Genomic DNA, 22,055 nt, shown 5'->3' on the forward strand with positions numbered 1-22,055 from the left:
AGAGAGAGAGAGAGAGAGGGAGAGAGAGAGAGAGAGAGAGAGAGAGAAATAACAAAATACAGGATAGGGTAACTGGGAGTCCACAGCTTGATAGACAGCGATGGACAACAGGAGCTAAAAGCAAAACGAGACGTTGCCTTTCTGCATCATTTTCCTACCACTGCACGCGTGACTGAGCAGCTCGGTTTAGCGTCCGCACTGCTTACCCTGTGCCAGGGAAAGTTCTGGAAAAAGGGGCCTCAACATTACCACCTCCCCCTTATACTTGGACAATGAACAACCACCACTTAACCGATAACAATAATAATAATAATAATAATAATAATAATAATAATAATAATAATAATAATAATAATAATGTGCTGGCGGGACTCTTTCAAACGACTCTATGAAACGACGGCACCTCCCAAGACATTTGAGAGTAGGGCCTGCGAATGAAGACTGCAGCACGGGAAACCGATAAGAACCGAGGAGAGAACAGATACGACTCGTAAATGAAGCATTTTTTTCAACCGTCATATTTAGTACTCGTTTGCTGGGCTGCAGTCCCGTTCGGATTCTGTGTGTTCTTTTAATTTATGCATTTTCCTTTCGCGCCAGAATTAGTTTAGGCATGTTACTGCCTCATAATGGCCGATTCATTATATTGTCATTGTTTTTATGTTGAATATATAAAACCTTAATTTTAAGAAGGCCTCAATTTGCTCCTCAGCTGGTCGGTCACAAGCACTTCCAGTTAGAAAACAGAGCAAATATCCTGGGCGCGTCCATGGTCTAAACAGCACCCCCTGCTGGACTACATTATCATTCATCATCGCGTTAAATGATGTGTCAGCAACCCAAGCCAAGCGTGGTGCCGAACGCTGGACTGCCCGTCCGCTAATTGCACGGCGTTTTAAGATGAAAAATATGTTCACTGTTCAAAACAGCAGCCAAAAGCGTCTTAATGCGAGTCCTTGAAAGATAGTCTGCACCTTGTGCACTTTCGTAGGAGCCTGACAGATGGCCTTTCAGCACTAAAGGGAAAGAGCTCTCGTGGTAGTGTCTGCAACGTCGATACAGATTAGACTGAACTGAGATCAGCTGTACAAGCTGCTGCTTCAGAGATTTTTCACGCAAAAATATCATCAAGACTGATTTGGGAACAGTTTTGCTGATTTACAGGCGCCTTAAAGGGAGATCACCCATTCTGCACCGTCCTCCTCACCAGCCGTCACTCCTCGTCCTGGCTCTCAAAACTGGAAAGCCATCTGGTCCAGCACGCAAAGACAGCTTAGACTTATGGAAAGCCATCCAGGCCAACAGCCATCACTCAACGTCTCTTTACGGTTCTCAAAGGACAGCACCGTTCCTGTACTGCTTATGAAAGTCCTCCAGTACTCTGGTTATCAGGCTTGATGAATCCACAGTGTTTGCCACAATTAAAAGTGTGAAGTACAACACACGTCCTGGTCCTGTTAGCGTACCTGCACAGATTTTGAAATATCCGCTAACAAGACAATTATACACAGCCTAAACTTTGGGCAAATGTAAACCATACCACAAAATGAAAGACAGCCGTATAATTACCTTATACAAGCGTCAGGGCTTCAAGGTGTCCTGTGAAAAGTAGGTGGGCCATTTCTCCATTGAGGTCTTTACAGGCATCGGGCCCGGTGCAGGTAACAGAACCACCAGAAGGGGTGATGCCACTCTGCAACCATGGCAACATGCTGCAACCACGGCAACACAGCCTCCTGTCCAGGTCTTTATGCGCCAGCTGAGGCAGGCTCGGGGGCTCCAGGATTGGGCTTCGCTCTCGCCTACAGTGGCATCATCTTTGGCACAGGAGTCACTACCTGAGCCACCATCGCTTACGATGGACTGCCTGGTGTGTGTGTGTGTGCGTGTGTGTGTGTAAGAGAGGTGTGTGTTGTAGATTTGCAGGACAGATTTTTGCTCTGAGGAGACAGAGTTGGAAAAAGGAGCAAAAAGACAAAGTTCACACACTAAATTATATTATACATATACACACACACACACACACACACTAATGTATCACACCCCTGCATAATCCCACACCCAAACAGACACACACCCAAACACAGATACACACATCCACACACACCTACCTCAGTATTAATGTCCTGGCAGCTAACTAACTAACCGCAGAGCACTGGTTGGTGACACATAGTGCATGTTCATGCATGCACCCTTCTCCAGTTTCTGAATGCATGCATGCATCAGTGTCTAGCTTTGTGCGGGGGTTTTGTACAGATAAGTCTGAGGCTCTGCATGTGTATATAGTAGTGTGTGCATCTAGGCCCCGCTCATAAGTCTAGGAGTGTGTATGTGTGTGTGTGTGCCTCTCTCATAAGTCTAGGAGTGTGTATGTGTGTGTGTGTGCCTCTCTCATAAGTCTAGGAGTGTGTATGTGTGTGTGTGCCTCTCTCATAAGTCTAGGGGCGTATATGTGTCTGGCTTAGTGGTGTGTGCATGCATGTCCACTGTACTGAAGTGTATATAGCAGAGTGTACATGCATGTGTGCATTTTTGTATGTGTGTATATGGTGTAGAGGCATGTACATTCAGGTCTGCCCCTTTCAAGTGTGTGTGTGTGTGTGTGTGCGCGCATGGTGGAGCAACTTTCCTGTAGCACTGCTTGTGTGGTTACGAGATGCTGACGGTGAACAGTCCCAGGCTCTGCCCTACTTTTACCCACACGCGCACGCACACACACACACACACACACACACACACACACACACACACGCGCGCGCACACACGTCAGACGGAGAGTCAGAGAGGGGAAAAGACAGAAAGAGGCAGCCTGAGGTGTCAGCAGCGTTAGCTAACTGAGCGACTGCTTATCAGCAGTGAGGTGCTGAGTGCGTCGGTAAACTCCTGTGGGATTAATGGCCTAGTTAGCGCAGACACTAAGCAGGATTAGCCTCTCCAGAGGTGGACACGGATTCTCAGCCTGGCCTTACTCCCAGCAGGTTGTTAGGGGGAGGGCAAACTCACACAGGTAGGGGTCACCCCGTCTGCCGCCGTACCACACAGACAGGCTGCAGCAAAGCTGCACGATTCATACAAACACCACTCAGCGCTATTTAACCAATCCAGTAGCAGGGGGTGGAATTTACTGGCTTGCAGTCCTCCCCAGTGTGTTCGGTGCACCCTGGCTTTGTTCAATTCTCAAACCAGATGGCATGCAAAAGCGCAACAGCCAAAGGGAGGTAGTGCACTTTTTTTTCTTTTTTTTTGTTGTCTTAGGTGAGGTGGACACCTGCCCCACAGCCACCAGGTTCCCCTGATCAGATGTATACTGGGTGCTAGATAGGTTCCACCCCACAGTCTCCGGGTCATGGGACCAGCTTCAATCATCCCAGCAACCTGAAACGCTCGCCGTGATTCAGTCAGATTTGCCAACATTGCACAAAACATGCACGACTCTCTATTCATTCTATAAACACACTACTAGAAAAACATTACTGTAATGTCTTTGATTATTTTTGTGACATTTATTTAGTTCGTTAGTTATTCTAATATTCATCTCTGAAACTGGTCAGTGCCATATTCTCACTTAACAGTGAGCAACCCCATTACAAACCTCTACTGACCCCTGCTGGTTGATGTAAGAACTGGCCCAACAGTCATGCATGTGTAGATATTCAATACTCAGTATAAAGCTAGTAGGTGAACAAAGGAACACAAAACCTGCATGTGTTTAAAATCTTTTACTGGTGTCCACAAAATAAACTGGCTTCTCCAGACAATCTTTCATGGTGTGGTCTGCATATGCATGTATATGTATCCCTCCATTTCTATATCATACTATATGAATATATTTAGCTCTATACATAATCCTCTACAGAAAAGTAAAATTCAGAAATTTATTTTGTTCATTCATAAATACAAGCACAAGCTTTTCTAAAACACTTCTGAACATGAGCTGAAAGTATTTTTCTGAACAAAATGAATGGGATTTATTTAAGTAAAACAGGAAAGATTAAGTGAGTTTTATTACCAAAATAAACAAACAAACAAAAAACACCAAAGAAAGAGGTCAGAGCCAGCCTTCAGTTCTCTTACAAAGTTACTTTGTCTAGTACCGGTACGTACAGGGGACAAATATCTTTGTTGCTCACCATATTACAAGGCAAAAACATGTACAAGATGACCCAAAAGCCACAGAAAGCTAAACCAAAGCCCCTGCCTGTCAAGACTGTGAGCAGCTCCTCTGTTGAGGTGACCGTTATCTGCTCAGCCAGTTGCAGGCCAGGGATGGCCCAAGTGCGTTTGCAGACACCTGTGCGGCGTCCACACCTTCCCAGATACGGTGATACAATTCAGGTGTAAGTGATGCGCATGCGCCCTTCAGCAGAGCTCCGGTCAGGTGACCTGCAGCTCTCTGTTAAGGAAACACTGCCGTGTCTTAATGCGTGCCCTGGATGGGTGGCCCACATGAGACAGTATCCCCCAGACAGATGTCCCCTCCGCTTTCCGCTGCAAGGGGACAACACACACTGTGTGCCAATCTGGATGCCTTAAAATAAACGCAGAACTCGTTAGTAGCTATATGGCTGTGGGTCACCCCCCAGAGATGCTCGTATTAATACAGACACAATAGGACCCTGAGAAAATAAAAACTTAAATATGTGTTTGGATATTTTTCTAAGTTTATACAGTATACACACACACCAAAACAGAATGGCACTGTTGTATAAAAAAGTAAGGTAGAAAAAATAAAAACATTATAAAAAAATGCATACAAGTAAACATGTCTCTGCTTCCGAATGTGTCAATCTTTCCGATGTGTTTACTGGGTGAGAGAGAGTGAGCTGGACAGAAGGGTTTCTGCGTCGTCCTGTCCTTGGAGTCCCCCTGCAGATGGTCCAGCGATCGGGAGCCAGCCGTCCTCCGTCATCCACGTGGAGCAAGACTTCCAGTCCTGCGTTCCTGTTCCGGTACCTGACCCCCCACCCCTGGCCCACCCCCCCAGCAGCTGAGCGCTAGATCTCAGGGCGACACTGGGCCCTGGTTTTCAGGGGCTCCATTTCTACAACGTGATCCCTGGATCTCTTGTTCAGGTCCACCACCCTGGGAATTACGGAGGACCAGCGGTCTGCCACGGTGTCCCAGACAAACAACATCATCATCAGTGCCCAGCAAGGCGCAGACAGGTTCATGACTTAGCCCGGACAGGCAGACACTGCGGCATGCATCGCATGCAACATCATGCAACATCATGCTTTCAGAGGCTACACTGGAGTCTGATCGTGTGTGCAAATGGAGCTCACGCGAGACCCACCTCTCCGAATGCTTCTCATGCTCTGTCTGTAATCGAACAGGTTTTGGTCTTTGGGTCCTGGATCCTCATTAATGATGGCCAGGTTCTGGTTCCAGTGAGACCAGTTCACCTCATCCACCCTGCAGAAAACCAATCTGATCATTTACTGTTTAATATTTCGTCACACTGTTGAGTTGAAACAGATCCCACATACCAAGTGATAGGAAATCCAGCTGTACAGCCATTTTCCATAATCATTGTACATATTTCAGTCTAACATGAGAAAAATAGTCAAAACATCGGGTAACGGCGAGTAACCCAAAGACATTAAACACATTTAGGATTAGCAAGATGTGTCACAAACAGATGATTACATCACATGCAACCCATCATCAAAAAAAGCAATTGAATCGCATTTCCATTAGAGATGCCGCAGAAAGGGCCACACCTGAAGCACCAGCGCTTGTCAGGTGTGTCGTCCCAGTTCTTGCCCACGGTGACCCACTCGCCCACGCGGAAGGACTGACGCAGGCACGCTGGGAAGGAGCGCTCGATGTCCAGGATTGTGGTGGCCCACTATGGGGGAGGGAGAACCAGAGAGACTCAACTTTGAAAGGGCTTTTCCCTCGTCATACAGCCCTCTGTTTACCTGAAGTTACTAGACAGGACACCGGGCTAATAGCAGAACACCTACCTGAGAGCTGGAACGTGCCTGCCCTGTATTACTTTGCGTGCGACAGTGATCCTAATTTAGAGCAATTATCAAAATAAATACCACCAAAGTAAACTCCTCTGTCTCCCTGCAACGCGACCCGCCCGTAGTTCCCAAATGCTCCCGCTCGCTACCATGACCGTAAGGGTTGCCAGCAATCCCATTAAGACAGCATTTAAACCTGCACGGTCAGACACCTGGGCTCACCTGAACTTTCCAGATTTTGTGGCTTTCGTTGGACACCAGATTGACGGTCTGACCCATGAGGGCGATGAGCATGTTGAGAAGAAGCACAAACGTAAAGATGATGTAGCTGATAGAGAGGATGAGGGACACCTCGGGGTACTGGCTACCCTGGACCATGTTATCCACGGCGCCCATGCCAAGGGTCAGCGTGAACAGATTCATCAAGTAGATGGAGAAGCTGTAGGTGTCTCGGCAGGTGACCTGATTCGAGTAGGTGCATGTGTCGTTCTTGCTGTTTGCCGAACAGACAGGCAGCAGGGACACCAAAGCTGAGGGCAAAACAGAGCTGATAAACAGATGAAGTGCAATTTTTGCCAGACCGGATTTGCCAGGATGCTAAAACGAAAACTCCGGGGTTAAATTAATTAAGCACGTCCCTGCTGGAAAGAATCAGGCTCCTCCCATGAGTCAACATCACATGGTTTATTCCACAGTGCTCCAGCGCTGGAGGCCCAGCTGGCTGGCCCTACACGTTGCCATGTGAACGCACCTGAGCAAAGGAGGCTTAACCTTCAAACTCTGAGAAACTCTACTGAGTTCTATGACTGAAGTTTATTGCAATTGTTACCTGAGGCATAGCCAACCATGAAGAGACCATACACCAGCAGGAAGCGGAGCAGTTCCTTGAAGACGATCTAAAAACACAAACAATAAAAGACGCAGTGGGCCGGATTCAGAAAGCTTGACAGGAACCATGCTACACCACTCAAAATGTGCCACATGGTATTTCCTTCCTATTCATTAGGTCACCATGGTGATAATTGTCACGCCACTGTCAATTTTCACTTGTGCCCAAGGTGAATACCAACCAAAACTAACATGTAAACGAGGTCAGACACATTAAAGACCAAGAAACAGTAGACTGATCGACTCCAGTCACGAGAACAGTGGCATTCTGAAAACTGTCAGTTGTACGTAACTTTCACCAATAGGGGTAATACCCGTTTCTGCCGAGTTTATGGCATCAGTACTACCAGTAAGTCATGGCAGAGGAACAAAATTGTATCAGCGTTTAGTTCATTATTTGTAGAGTTTCTTCCTTTACAATGTCAAATTGCATTTCTGATGGCAAAAGTTCACAGCATTCTGCATTTGTGTTCAAGCACCTGACCTTCAGTTACATGTACTCCTACTATTGCATTTGCAAAGTTTACCATCAAGTTCACTCCAAACAAACCACAAAAACCGCCTTTTAAATACATTCGTCTTTTAGCTAAATGATTAAATGCTGTTCACGAATTGCATTTGTGAAAGGATCATAAAATCCACATCGGCTTCTTACAGGGTCAGTTACCATCAGACAGGTTCAGGTGGTATTCTTCTGCTGAGAGGTATTTCATTTTATATCATTAAAACTACACAAATGAGGACAAAGTAGCACCAAATATCACTGAAGCTGTTTTTTTTTTAAATCTCCATAGAGCTTTTTACAAAATCAGACAGCAGATGGTAGTAGGACTGAACTTCACCAAAAGTACCTCAGACAAGACAGGCTATAGTTACACTTTTGGCCTTTGGTACAACATGCCACTGCCTTTGGAGACCTGAATTCTTCTAGAAATGTTCTACCTTCTGGATCATAATGCTGTAGGTTCCCGTGAGTTTGAATCCTCTGGTGAAGTAGAGGGTGTTTATCCAGCCCAGGACCAGGGCGAACACCATCACGCCCCGGTAGACATCAATCCCCAACAGGTACAGCACCACCATTACCAGCACCAGCACTGAGTAGAGGAAGCTACCAACACAAGAGAGCATGGGGGGATGGGTAAGTCAAGGGTCCAGAAGGGTTTCGTGGCAAAAGATTTTGAGACGGAAACAAATTTTGGGTTTTTTTTAGATCCTTTTGTCAGATGTTTAAAGGGTTTAGTAAAGTACAAATTATAAGCATTTCAAAGCTTTAAAACGTTTTATTGACAAATACGTCCAGTTTAAGCGAAGACTTAATATTTACAGTGCTGACCCTTTTTAAGACTTCTGCAATTCTCCTTGGCATGCTGGAAATTAGCTACCAGGCAAAATCTTGACTGATGGCAACCCATTCTTGCCTAATCAGTGCTTGTAGTTGATCACAGTTTCTGTGTTTTTGTTTGTCCACCCTCTTTTTGAGGATTGACCACAGGTTCTCAATAGGCTTGAGATCTGGGGAGTTTCCTGGCCATGGACCCAAAATTTCAATGTTTTGTTTACCAAGCCACTGGGTTATCACTTTTTGCCATGGTGCTCCAGTATGTTGGAAAAAGGTTAGTGAACACAGTATTTCACTAGTCAAAGCCTCACGATCCATTTCATTACTGTCCCTTGGGAATGCCACATGCTATCTATAGGGTTTATACAGGTTTTGAAGCCTTTGTTTAATGGGAATTCTGTAGTGTTTAATGGAGAGTCCTATATGACCTAGGGCTGTGTGTCGAGCAAACTGGTCCTTAATTTACTCAATGTTAGGCATTATGTTTGCCTTAGGTTGGAGTCTGAACACAGTGTGGGTTGCACGATGCTCCAGGCCACTGGAATTTAGGAATTCAGATGAATGCCAACATGGCACATGGCAGTGGACTGGGCCTTTTCAATTGGACTTTAATAAAATAAAGAAGATATAAACTACGAAAGCAGGCCAAAGCAGGGGCCGCAGATTCCACCTCAGGAGAACAGAGAGACTTACAAAAGGAACTGAAAGGATCCTTCAACAAAAAAACGCTTTTGTGCCTTCTTCAGGAACAAATCCTTAATCTAAAAGGGAGAGCGAGAGAGAGAGCGCGAGGTCAAAAAATACATCAAAGGGTAGATTATTTAATCCCGTCAGAGGCGGCACACAGTGTCGTCACGGGTACAGTTTATAATCCTGTCAGCGGTACAGTATTAAGTGCCATTAAAAGGTACAGTTTCTAATCCTGTATTTAATGATGTAAAATGAAGGAGCGGCATCGTGTAAATGAAACTAAACGCTTTGCCTATGGACTGTCCAGAAAATATGTAACTTACACATATGCATCTTAAAAAAAATGTGTGAGACTCACATTAGTTAAGAAGAAGAATATTCCAGAAACAAAGGTCAGAATTTCCCCAGTCAAACGCAGTTTGTCTCCAGGGCTTACATAGGGATACGGAGGCTGAGGAGGGACACTAAGAATTAACCCAATTTTCACATGCAGTTAGACACTCACTCAAACACATACACCCACACATGTGAATGCAGTCTTTGTCGCGCACACATACACACACACACGCCTGCCTGAAGTATTTACCTTGCCATCAGGTTGGTAGTAGGCAACAAGCGTGAAGATCATAATGGTGATGAGGTAGGAGATGACGCTGATGTAGAAGGTTATCGCTCCAAACTTTTTCCACTTGGCCCTCAGCAGCTCATTAATGGGTTCCACGGCCATCATTTCATAGCGGTTCTGATGGTCAGACCAAACTAATCAAACACCCCCATAAGCTTTATGCTTATACATGTTAAAAGGTCTCTATAAATAAAGTTAACCTCCCCACCAACAACAGCCCCCAGTGCACTTTATGGCATGGCAGAGCTGAAGGCTTCATGCCCTCTGCTGCCTCTCTACACCCGTTTCCCTCTAGTCGGCTACCTCTATATTGCTGTTGTAGACAAGGATCTCGAGGACGGAGACGTTGTCCCTGCAGGTGTCCAGGAAGGACAGGTCGTACAGAGACGAGTAGACCGGTCCATATGCCCAGTCCTTAAACTTGCGGCACAGGTAGCGCGTCTCGTTGTCCTTAATCTCCCTCTGGATTATGTGCTGGAACAACTGAGGAAACATCTCCATATAAGCCAAAGCCATGTATTAATCCCTGCTTTAATGTATTTAATGCAAAAAACCGATCTTGTTTACTCCAGAATTTTTTTTTTAATGTACTCTCAGCATCACCACACTGAGGTAGGGAAAGCTTTGTTGGGAAATTGAATATCATGGCACCACATGGCCATGATGGCGCCCAAAACTCACCAGAAAGTCCTGCTTAAGCCTGACAACCACCCCCTGTTTAAGTCCTGCTTATCCCTTATGACTACCCAGTTTGAATCCCTTCGAGGCAGCGATCTGCTAAGAACACAATGGCCTACATTCTTCTAGAAGGGCTAATGCCACAGTTGGGGTGTTCCGTCTTCTGTGCTTTACCTGAAAGTCCCCTCTAAACGTGAGCGTGCCCTCCATCCCAATATCAGTTAAGCGCCGACACGACAACACCCACATCATTACAATCATGATCAAAAAACACAGGGACCAACACAAGTTCCCCGTTTTTAAGGCTCCCCATGTGTGAAGCATCAGGTGCACCTCACCCCGATCTTGCCCAGCTTGGCAGTCATCATGAGTGGGGTCATGCCCTCGTTGTTGGCCATCTGCTCAAGGTTGCACTCCGGGTGGAGCTTGGCGCTCTTGATGAGCAGTGTGTCGTACATCCTGGTGATGAAGCGCGAGTTGTCCTGCGTGTTGTCCGCCACCTGCACTAGCGCGTGCAGCACCGTGTTGCCCCGCGAGTCCTGCCGCCGCAGGTCCGCCTTCTTGTGGGGGTTCCCCAACAGGTAGTGCACCATGTCCACCTGGTTGGTGCAGGCCGCCAGTGAAAGCGGCAGCTCCCCTGGCCAAACAACAGAAGCAATACCTTGTATTTAGGTGCTGGCAGAAAATTGTGACTATTATAACAGATCATAGAATTTGTTCGTAAAAATGAATGGATGAAGTTACGCTTATATGGTACCTTTCAAAAGACCCAAGAATACTTTACAATAGACACACAGCTTTTACATCCAGTGAAAAGCAGCAGCCAATTGCTCACGACATATTCTCAACCAGACAGAACACCCCCCAGGGGTACAACACCCAAGACAGAGCACCATCCACCACTTGGAGAGAGGACAACACCCAGGACAGAGCTCCATCCACCACTGGGCATGAAGACGTACAGTCTTCACATCCATACCGGTACAGCTAATTTTTACGCAACCTTTTTGGACTGTGGGCAGAAACCCAGACAGACACAAGAAGAATATGGAAACTCCACCCAGATAGGGACTCAAGCTTAAGTCCCTAGTGCTGAGAGGGAAACTAGAGAACGTCTAAAGCAAAAATAGGTGATGCGAGTCAAGTGAGTGATCTTTTTAAGTCCAGAAGTGTTGGTCGTTTTCAGAGCTGATGGCTTGTGTCTTATCTACAGAAGCAGCTATGAGTTGGTTTGTGGATGTGCCTACAGGTAGATGGGTGAAAGGCTTCAGTCTGCACTGGATCAGTACATCCTCCCACGCAGGTTTAGGTGGAAACCTCACAGCTATTAAGAGACAGCTGCCAAACACAACCCTGCGCCTGTTCCAACATCCAACATCTGGACACTTGGGTCAGCCCGACCTCGGTGGAGAGCGAGACCAGAGACTGAAAAATCAATAATCGGAAATTCAAGCTTCATAAGGGAAAGCCGCCAAGGTATATGCGTGCACTTTGATCTGAACGCCAACGTTATCAACTATGCAATTAAAGCGTCTAATAGACCCCTTCTAACACCAGACCAAGAGGCTTACAGAGAGTGAGATGATCCATTGCCAGGGGTGATGGATTACTTTCATGTTACTCCGCGTGGCGGCGTTTCCCCCTCATTGATTCCGCACACACCCCGAGAGCGGTTAGCACAATCGCTAAATCACATTAGCCCCCATCGCCTGCGCCAGGTTTTAGTACGCGTCGCTGAGAAGCTCCGCGGCAAATTACCTCGCCCGCTCTGGTTTCTGCTGGGGGGAGGGGTGGGATTATCACCCAGCAGCCGTGCCCGGCGCAGCTGGAAGTCATATTCGGGGCATTAAGCAGCTCCTGATCGCTCCCGACCCCCACCCTTACCCTTGGAGAAAAGCTGCACTTCCTGGGCCCTGACACTTTGGTTATTTCAGACAGGAAGGGGAAATGGAGACGGATCATCGCCCAGCTAGTTAAACAGTCTGAGGAGATCCTGGAAGCCTGTGGTTTAAATGGGAATGATGTAAACTGCTATAAGAATCTGCTCCTGATTCCCATGCGTCTGACTCCCAGAGGCCTGCTCCACAGGCTCCGTGCTTAACCTTTGACCCCACCCTGTGACAATTAGTGAAGCTCTTTAAAATAATATGCTTACGAGTTTGAGAGGAAGGGAGAACACTAGGGGGCCAAACCAGGGTTCTGGCATGTCACAGTACCGCAGAGTTCAGAGAAACCCGATTCTTAAGAGACTGCATAAACGAGGCAGCCGGGCTCGACGGAGCGTCCTTTGGTCTTCCCTTGTGCTAAAATGTCCCTCGTCCCGCCGAGAACCACCAGCAAGAAAACCGGCCTCAGGGACAGTCCAAGGTGCAGTAGCTCCCTTCCATCACCAGGGGGCAGTAGGTGTTAGTGCAGCCAGGCAGGAAGCCTTGAAGACTTTGATGATGCTAATGCCCTGTGTGCAGCCTGCTTGTTTACTTTGAATACACAGCACAGGGGCACCTTTCATTCTCTCATTCTTGCTCTCTGTCTGTCTGGTCATGCTGAACATGGTTTATAAGTGACATAATCTCAAACAGTTCCACCCACCACTCCTGTTTACCAACAGTCAGCCTCTGAGTGGTTTAATTGTGCTCACGCCATCAAACGCAACGAGGGCTGGGTCTGGTCACCTGAGGTTACGGTACCGCCCAACATCTTTCATCCACTCTTTGATGATGATGTTGATCCTCTCCTTTAAGCCACATTTTAGTGGATTTTTAAAAGGTATCGAGAATCACGAACATCAACGCCATTCTCTGGAACACAAACTCCAGAGAACGTGTAAAATGTGATTCTATTCTACAGACAAATCTAATTTTCATGACTCAATGGAAGTAGTCTAATTCAGAAACATCGAGTATACCTAATCCTTAGAAAAGGGACACTGTCAGACTTTTTCTCTGTTGAATATTTTCTAAAAAGCCCTCATTATACATTCATAAATTCAACCACTGGCTTTGATTCTCTGAACAAATTAAGCCTAGTTTTGGACCAAGTATTTAGGACTTTCAGCAGAGCCAGACAGGAGTCTCCCCCCCACAAAATTACTGAAGATGACGTAGTTTTCATCATGTCTGACATCACTGAGATTAAATGAAAGTGCAGTGGGTTTAATAACGAACGCGGGACGTGGATTACTGATCTTGGATCAGTTCCTGCATTCCATATGCTACTCAGTGCTAAACAATACTTTTACCCCTTCTGTGTGTAAATTCTATCATGGGAATGCTATCATGGAAACATTAACATATGCTTCATATGTCACATGGTAAAAGGATCCATATGCATCCTGTTATAGAGCAAAAATCTATTTTTTTTTGGAATACGAAGAGCCACCTCTGCCCCCACGCTGGACACCAGAGCAGCGAAGCTGTGTGTCTGTACAATAAGGCCGTATTATCATAAAGTATGTGCCTTGCTGGAGACCATCTTGCACAAACCAGGAAAGTCACTGGTTTAGTTTCGCCAATTTGAACTTCCAAAATGTTAGTGCTTTTAACCTCACTTTCTCCTCTGTATAAAACAGACCCTGTTTTACGTCTTCAGTGAGATTTGAGAGGTAACGCGCCAAGCTAAGAGAGAGAGGGCTTCACGCGCCAGGCTTCAGGACAAACGCTCGTCTGTTTACATCATCGCAGGAAACAAGCATGACTCTTCGCAGGAAGACGACGGCCAGTTCAAAGTGCTTCTCAGAGCCTTCGAAGCACGCGAGGACAGTAAAAGCTTCGAGGGCGGAGTGTCATCAGGCCAGATGGCTGTCCAGCAGCAGTGCAAGGTGACAGATGGGGTCATGGTGACAGACGGGGGACTGACCGAAGTAGAAGTAGCCCCCCTCCTCCCGCGGCTGGAAGAAATGACCGCGGGCCTGCGCGTGCACGTCGGCGCCCTTCTCCACCAGCAGCTCGGCGTAATGCTTACAGCGTCTCTCGATGGCAATGTGCAGCGCTGTCTGACCTGCGCCACACACACACACACACACACACACACACCAAGAGATTTGAACGTCCACAGCATTGTGCATTTGTGTGTGTAGAGAGTTGATTCATTAAAGCTCCAGCTCCAGCCTAAATTCGTCCTTTCACTCCCACGTCTGAGGAGTCAGACACCCCATCACACGCGGCAGGCAGTGCTCCACCTCTGTAACAGGCCAGCAAAGCCCAGTGTTGTGGAGAGTCAGGACTCTCCCCGAGCACACCACGCTCACACAGTGCACAGAACTAATAGAAACACCTCCTCCTGTTTGGAAAGGATTACAACAACGTAAGGCAGTAACGTTCTACATGTAACCACCCAGGTGTGACTTACTGCAGACCTTTTGGGCTTTTTAAAAAAAAATAAAATAAAAAATTCTATTAGTTGTTGTTGCTTTTAGCATTGGTGGAAGTCAGGTTCACTCCACTCACACACCTGGCCGTGTATGGATGCGGGGCTAACATACAGCCCACATCTTTGAATGTGTAGGGAGCCATGGAGCCCAGACAGTCTACACAAGGCAGGCTAGAGAGAACAAGGCCTTTACTCATCTAGAAGTGGGTTTACTACTCACTGAAGCCCACCCCAAATGACCTTTCTAAAAGGTGTGCATTAAGGGAAGAAAAACTAAAGTTTGGAGTCAAAGCAAGGGACCCAAAAACCGGAGACTTGGACTGAAATGGCGACCAGCAGGTACCATCTAAAGAGCAAAGTAATTACCACAAAACAGGGTGTGTTGCTGCTGGCCGATCAGAAGCTTCCGAATCCAGGCCTGGGCCTGGGCCTGGGTGGGTGTGTGTGTGTGTGTGTGTGTGTGTCTCTGTCTGTCCAAGCCCAGGACCATGTGAGTGTATGTGTGTGTGCAAATGTTTACACTTTGTAATGGGAAGGGTGGAGACTACAAGCAACACTGTACCTTTCACAAACCCGGCTTGTACTCAGTCACACACGCACATACACACTTTAGTAAGAAATGCCAGTGTGGCCATTTTTACACCCTCTAGAAGTTCCCACAGCATGGTCAGAGTTATCCTTTAAGCACATGTTCAGAGACCTCCAGACAGTTTAAGAGAATGGGATGTGCCTCTGAGCAGACAGGCCGGGGGTGTGAGGGGGCGGTGGTATTTACCGCGGTAGTAGAAGTCCCGGAAGGGGGTGTTGATGAACTCGTGCAGGTTCCCCGTGTCCTCGGCGATGTCCACCAGCAGGGGGATAGTGTCGTTCCTGCCCCCGTGCAGGTTCAGCAGAGCCTTGGACAGACACGTCTTCCCTGTGGACGGCTCTGGACAGGAGCGAAGGACCAGTCAGTACTCGGTACTCATTCAGTATGACCCACAGGGCTGTCCTGGTGAGTGGGACCCAGCTACTAAACTACTGAAGTGTTGGTTCACTCAACCATTCACTGGCTCCCTTGAGGGTGGATGGCACGTTTATGGTGCAAACGTTCATATGAGCTCCACCGGGGACCACAGCACGTGGTGCAAGGTGAAGCCCAGGTAACCGTCTCCACACACCCTTCGTACGGCTACAAACGTACATCTGAACTGTATATCCGCGATTTATCCCTCTATGAGCAGAAGCAGGCCTGTGTACATGGGGAGCGAAACCCTGTGCTGGCCCTTGAAGAGGACTTCTGTCAACTCTCCTCATTAGGTTCCCTTTCTTCACCGGTCACCTTGGCCTGCTCATTCTCGGTATACACGATTTCTGTAAAGCTACTGTAATGACATCACGTGTACTAAAATGCACTACATAAATATATTTGAACTGAATTAAAACATTTACTCTCAGGGTGTGTGTGTGTCTGTGCGCGCAGTCTGGTCTGCGATTCCACCGACACAGACCAGACTGCACATTTAAGCGGTTTGCTGTGAATTTTGACTGCCGCGTACTATGTGAGCTGTGAATCTGTTGATGTTTAACCACTGTAATGGCAGAAATTTAAACCCTGTTTCCTCCTCCTTAATGAAACAGTCACAGAATAAAAGATTCATTTCACTGCTGGCTGGTGATACTGTGTTTTTACACACGTACACACAGAGAGAGAGAGAAGTATACAAAGTTTCCAGAGAAAGAGTGTTTCAGAAAGAGATCCTTCCTTCCTTTATTGATAATGAGAAGAATTATTCAATCATCTTTGTGTTCACAGACCACACCTAAACACACTAACCACAGTGATTTGTGTAGTCATTCTGACCACAAAATTTTACCACTCAAAATAACAAGTTTGGAACCTCAGGCTACCGGCACCTGCCTGGGATTCACCTTTGAACTCCTCGTCCGTTAGCCTCTTGTTGTAGGCCCTCAGGTACAGCAGGAGGCCACTGAGGTTGCGCGGGTCCCCCTTTACCACAGCATCGAACAGTGTCGCGCGGGTGAACACCTTCAGGGTGGCAGGGGAGTCCGGGGAGCCTTCATCCAGAGACGTCTCGTTCTCAGTCTTCCTACAAAAGGCAAAAAGCCATTTTACAGCCGGCACGGATAGTACTGGCACAGTCCTGGGGTGAACTGCAGCTGGTATGACCAGCGACGCCAGGCTTCCAACATAGCATTTGAGGGGAGATTTGAGCCATCAATAGTCGTCTGTACACCGAGAGAAAAAGAAAACACGCACACTTCCTGACGGAACAGCGCAAACATTACCTCAACCTTCTGCCTGGAACCCACAGCGCATGAGCCATTTTTGTAGCATAAGGGAATTAGTGTACACTTGGTTATCAACAACAGTCCTGGGCATTCACCATTTTATTCTCTTCTGTTGATAAATGTGACTACTGCAGGATGCTTGCTCCTGGAGATCTACCGCCCTGCAGAGTTCAGCTCCATAACCCCACTCCCAGAGATCTACTGCCCGGCAGAGCTCAGCTCCAACCCCACTCCCAGAGATCTACTGCCCGGCAGAGTTCAGCTCCAACCCCACTCCCAGAGACCTACTGCCCGGCAGAGTTCAGCTCCAACCCCACTCCCAGAGATCTACTGCCCGGTAGAGTTCAGCTCCAACCCCACTCCCGGAGATCTACTTCCCTGTAAAGTTCACAACACACCTCAAACAACACTTCAATGCTTTACCTCTCAACGCTAGAGTTTACCGATCTCCTGTATCCACCAGGCTCACAGTAGTGCCATTACCTATCATTCTGTTCTGCACGAAGGAGAATTACAAATCCGAGAGAGAGCCGAGATTATTTCAGCTCGTCACCCATTTGAAATCAGGTTCATACATTTTAAAACGACATGGAGTTATAGTGTATGGTTTCTGTATGACTAGTGTATACTGAGGTCCTGACAAAAACATCCATCAACCGTAACAGTGAACATACCTCAACGTACACACCTCCATACCTCCATACCTCCGTCTGTACATTAGCGAATACATTTTCCTTCTTCTGCAACCCCCTCCCCTTTCTCTTAAATGGGTATATCTGCATTACGTAACCGTAACCATCATGGGTTCCCATCCCATCCGACAGGCTCGTTCCCTCACCCTCGGGGAAGTTTCTTCCGCCGTCGTTTCTGGTTGTTGAGCTCTCGAAAAGACCCATAGTCAAAGAGAGAGTCCATGGGAGCCTTCTTGGAGGCAGGGGCCATGGGAGCCTCGTACATATCTCGCAGGTCAATCGGTACGGAGATGCCCTTCTTGAAAGCACCCTGGAACTTGTTCCGGAGGTTCTGCCTGCTTTCGCCAGGCAGTTGCCCGGCCTGGACCGGATCCTGGGGTGGTTCCTTGGGGGCAGAAACATCATCCTCGTCAAGCAGTCCAGCCAGCGAGGACAGAGGAAAGTCCCCATCCACCAGTATTTCCCTATCCTTGTCCACAACCTCACTGGAGGTTGCCGTGGCTACAACATCATCAGTGGGTAAGGAGTTCATCGGTGTCCCGGTCAAGCGATGTTGCCGTAGTAACTTGGAGGAATTCTACAAAGGAATCAGCAGAGAGGAAACTTTAATAACAAACTCTCTCATACTTTCAAATACTGGACCAAAACAATGGCTCAGAAGAAAAAAGAAAAACAAACAAACAACATAAAACAAACAACTCCAATTCTAGTTAACCAAAAAGAAAAGTGAGATGTGTACAAACCATGAAATCATATATTGATTATAATTTTGCACACGCACGCACACACACACACACACACACACACACACACACACACACACACACACACACACACACACACACACACACACACACACACACACACACACACACACACACACACACACACACACACACCAAATCAACATTCCAAATGTAAAAACTAATTATAAATAAATTGCTTATTTTGGAGTCAGACTCATGAAAAGGACAACTGAGGGAGCATCACAGACATAATTGCTGGGGTCATTTTTAGACTTTTTAAAAATTTGATGCATCATTATAGTTCAAAATTGAGAATTATTTGGCCAAACCTTTTTTTTTTTTGGTAACAAATGACAAGCTTGCTCATGACCAAACTGACAAAACTGAAATGGATGGTCATGCACAGAACATTCAATCGTGCAGCACGACACCGCGCTTCTCTAACCTACACGTTGCCCGGCCTATGGCCCAGAGTGCCCCGCAGTCTGCTGCTCCCCCGCGGTACAGGCGCTGACCTGAGCTCAGTGTTCCACACTCTCTTTCTGCAGGTATGGTCAGGACTACGACAGGGCGAGCAGACCCCGGATAAGCCCCCACTCTCCACTCAGTTGTCTGTTAGTCACCAGCTCAGAGCAAGCACAGTACCACCTGACCCGTGACGTCATACATTTGGGAAGGAAATCCAATTTTCCACTGCAGTTTTCAATATTGACTGTGAGCTTCTGAAGTGAATGCCACGTTTCAGCCAAGACCGGTTCCCACCCCACGGCGATGTGTAAAATTTGCTTTTGAAGTGCAAATGATAATTAAGTTCTAATATGTACTAACTCATTATAGCCTGTCAAACAGGCTTTGTTTGGTTTTTCTCTACAGGATTGGAGATCGTCTTCCACATATATGATCAAGGAAATGTGTACAACCATCTTAGCCCATAGAAAAATCAGTATTATATGAGAATTATGTTTGCGGGTAGAGACGCATGACGGGATAGAAGCGAAGCAGTGAAGACTTTGGTGGAGAACTTTCTAGGTGTAACCCAGGAGAAGGTTTTAAAAGCCACCTCTGTTTGCGGTGCGGAAAAGGTCCACTCCCCCCTACACACACACACACACACACACACACACACCTTACCACATTCATCCCTCCAGTTCTGTGTCGCTCTGCAGTTCCTTTCCACGGGGTAGCAGGGGTTTATTCACTCAACCAACCTGTAAGAAACAACAACCACATGTCCAAACAAACTCTGGCACAGTTTCCCCTCCCTGCGCTACAACTGCAAGCCTTGGAACGTCTCCGTGGCGCTGTCCTGACCAGCCGGTGAAGCCTCTCTTGGACAGACAGCTCCGTTTACTGGATTAGAAGCAGCGGCGGAAGAGCCACTAACGTTTCTCTGCCACAGAGCAAACAAAGTGGACTGTAATACACAGACCATTTGGCTCGTTTACATACAGCATACCACTGGTCACAAAACAGACACATCTGTTCGACGCTCAACCAGTCGCTCAGCCTCAACGGCATGGCGTCGCGTTACAAAGGTGGATTCATTCGCATCCTGAAGCATTTGAACCGGTTTTAAGTAGCCAGTACCGGCCACACCCACCCTTTCTGGGGAATGTAGAGGGTGTAGTGCTGGCTGATGGGGCTGCAGAGTGAAAAGCTGGTCAATATTAAAATCAGACCTGTGAACCACAGACACTCAATCGCTACTAAAACTGGGTTGTTTTTTTGAATGCTTGATTATATAACAACCAAACAATGTATGCGGAATGGTTCTCTTACAACATGTGCGTGGAAGACCAAGCCAAATGTTCTACAAAGTGGGTCAATAAAGTGAATATTTATTTTAATCTTAATCCACATTTAACACTGTGCCCAGCACAGGTTCCAGCGATTGACTCAGCCTCCACCCCTGAGTCACAGTCTCTTGCCAGTTCCACAGGGACTTTTCCAAAGGCAAGCCATCAAACCGATAACCCAAGAGCTCTCTCCCAACAGACAGACTCTGCCTCGCTGAGCAAACTAGAATGCTGGTCTTCCTCAACTGTCTGCTTTTATGGTTTTACACACCAGAGGTTTATCGTCTCTGTATGTCACTGTTCTGTCACTTTTCAGTAATCTTCCAATTCCAGCCTTGTTCTCTCTTTCACACACACACACAACTAATTCTGACCAGACATGCCCTGGGACTGTGAATAGAAGCTCCCATTATCTCTGAAAGCCGGTTTAACAATTTTTTTTTTTTGTTAAATATATACAGTGAAACAGGAGACCTGTACCAGCATGAGATGGACACCAAAGCTCAACCCAGTACTCCCTCGGGTCAAGTCTCATGGCGCTCCCAGGTTTTAGAACTCCAACAGGAGATGCTCTTTACATCAGAACATCACGTCCCCAGAAACGTCAGTGGGAGCTCACACCACAAGACCGAGCCCAGAGACGGACGGCGTTGATAGCAGACGCGTTTGTTTCCCCAAACGTGTTGCGTTAAGATTCCCAAAAAGCCAAAGGCTGTACTGAGAAAACAAACATCTACCAGAAGCACTTAACCTCCACAGAATGTTATCCTTCCGACAGACTGATAGAGAGAGGGAGAAAGAACAGACGTTATTCTGCTTTCTCACGTACAATGTCAGGCTCGGAATGATCATTTCTACTGTGGGAACCACTATAAAATATAATACACAATACACCAACTATATATGTACACAATTCACTATATATTATGTACAATACTCTATGAAATACACACTATATATTTACGATTCTGAATCAAAGCCATTTACAAATCATTAAGACACCAAGTTATAACAATACACTTAATTTGATCCAACAATTAAACATAAATGACATACAACAAATCAAAAGTAGCTAAAAACTCTTACCAGAAGAAAAGTGATTTGTTCCTATGAACTGAACGCTTAAACTGCGCGGATTTCCCCCCCCAAAAGAAATCTTAGACTATTCTAATTTTGTTTAATCCGTCAAAATCCGATTCCTTTAAGATTATACAAAGTTTTCTGTATGATTACGTCTGGAAGCCCTCCAGAGAGGTTGAATGAGAGCAGGTCTGACATTTGTAAAAGTTTCCGAACTCCGTTTAAGCAGTGGAGATTTTCTTTCGCCGCCCCTAAACTGAAACATCTAAAACACGCCAACGACTCTTGGCAGTGTCCCAATTAAGATCCCAGCCTATAGGGGCAAGGGTGCGGGTTAAGTAATTGTAGCCTTCGAACTCAATGTGACTGTACTATGAGGACTGATGCGAAGTTTGACAGGTTACCGGTTAGATAATGAAATGCTGAATGAGGAAAACCGAATAGACCTGAAGTGTGGGAGGGAGGGAGACGCAGACTAAGACTGTATAATTTAATTTGCTACATTTTCTAAACAAAGTGAACAAGGCTTTCGTTAGTGTAGACACCTGAGAAATGCCACGCTGAATGTACTCGTTATAATCTTGAACTCACTAGACAATGAGATGACCTAGACAACAGTAAAGACGTTTCATGAAAGAAAAAAAAAACGCACCACAATATTAAAACAAACGTCATGATGTCAAAGGTTACCCCTAATTAGCCTACTTTTGAACTGCGATGACCTTTTGATGTAGTAAAGGTAAGTGTGTAGACAGCTTCGCCCCCTTGCGTTCGGTGGAGATATTGCAGGGCACTGCATTGCCCACCGCTGTGGCGTTCGCTGTAAATGCTGAAAGCTATAATATAGGGAAAAAAATATTCCCCACTCACCCTCCTCCTCTTTAGCCTTCAT

General features: G+C 46.6%; 1 protein-coding gene across 3 annotated transcripts; it reads right to left on the reverse strand.

Annotated features, from left to right (window-relative positions):
* Positions 1-3,704: 3,704 nt before the first annotated feature.
* Positions 3,705-21,403, reverse strand: trpv4 (transient receptor potential cation channel, subfamily V, member 4). Of its 3 annotated transcripts, none has more exons than XM_035525846.1 (17): positions 21,170-21,403; positions 19,419-19,495; positions 17,688-18,118; positions 16,469-16,647; positions 15,333-15,485; positions 14,045-14,185; positions 10,528-10,826; positions 9,815-9,994; positions 9,473-9,628; positions 9,245-9,337; positions 8,890-8,957; positions 7,800-7,965; positions 6,799-6,865; positions 6,192-6,499; positions 5,721-5,848; positions 5,294-5,412; positions 3,705-5,082 (listed from the first exon to the last, which is right to left on the reverse strand). In XM_035525846.1, the coding sequence occupies exons 2-17, from the start codon at positions 19,425-19,427 to the stop codon at positions 5,069-5,071; spliced, it is 2,511 nt and encodes an 836-aa protein (XP_035381739.1). In that variant the 5' UTR covers positions 19,428-19,495; positions 21,170-21,403; the 3' UTR covers positions 3,705-5,068. The 3 variants fall into 3 exon arrangements, with proteins under 3 accessions (XP_035381739.1, XP_035381737.1, XP_035381738.1); XM_035525844.1 differs by having other exon boundaries at positions 3,705-5,107; XM_035525845.1 differs by having other exon boundaries at positions 3,705-5,107; positions 19,414-19,495.
* Positions 21,404-22,055: the final 652 nt, after the last annotated feature.

Source organism: Electrophorus electricus, chromosome 5, assembly GCF_013358815.1.
Source record: "Electrophorus electricus isolate fEleEle1 chromosome 5, fEleEle1.pri, whole genome shotgun sequence".
NCBI classification, from domain to species: domain Eukaryota; kingdom Metazoa; phylum Chordata; class Actinopteri; order Gymnotiformes; family Gymnotidae; genus Electrophorus; species Electrophorus electricus.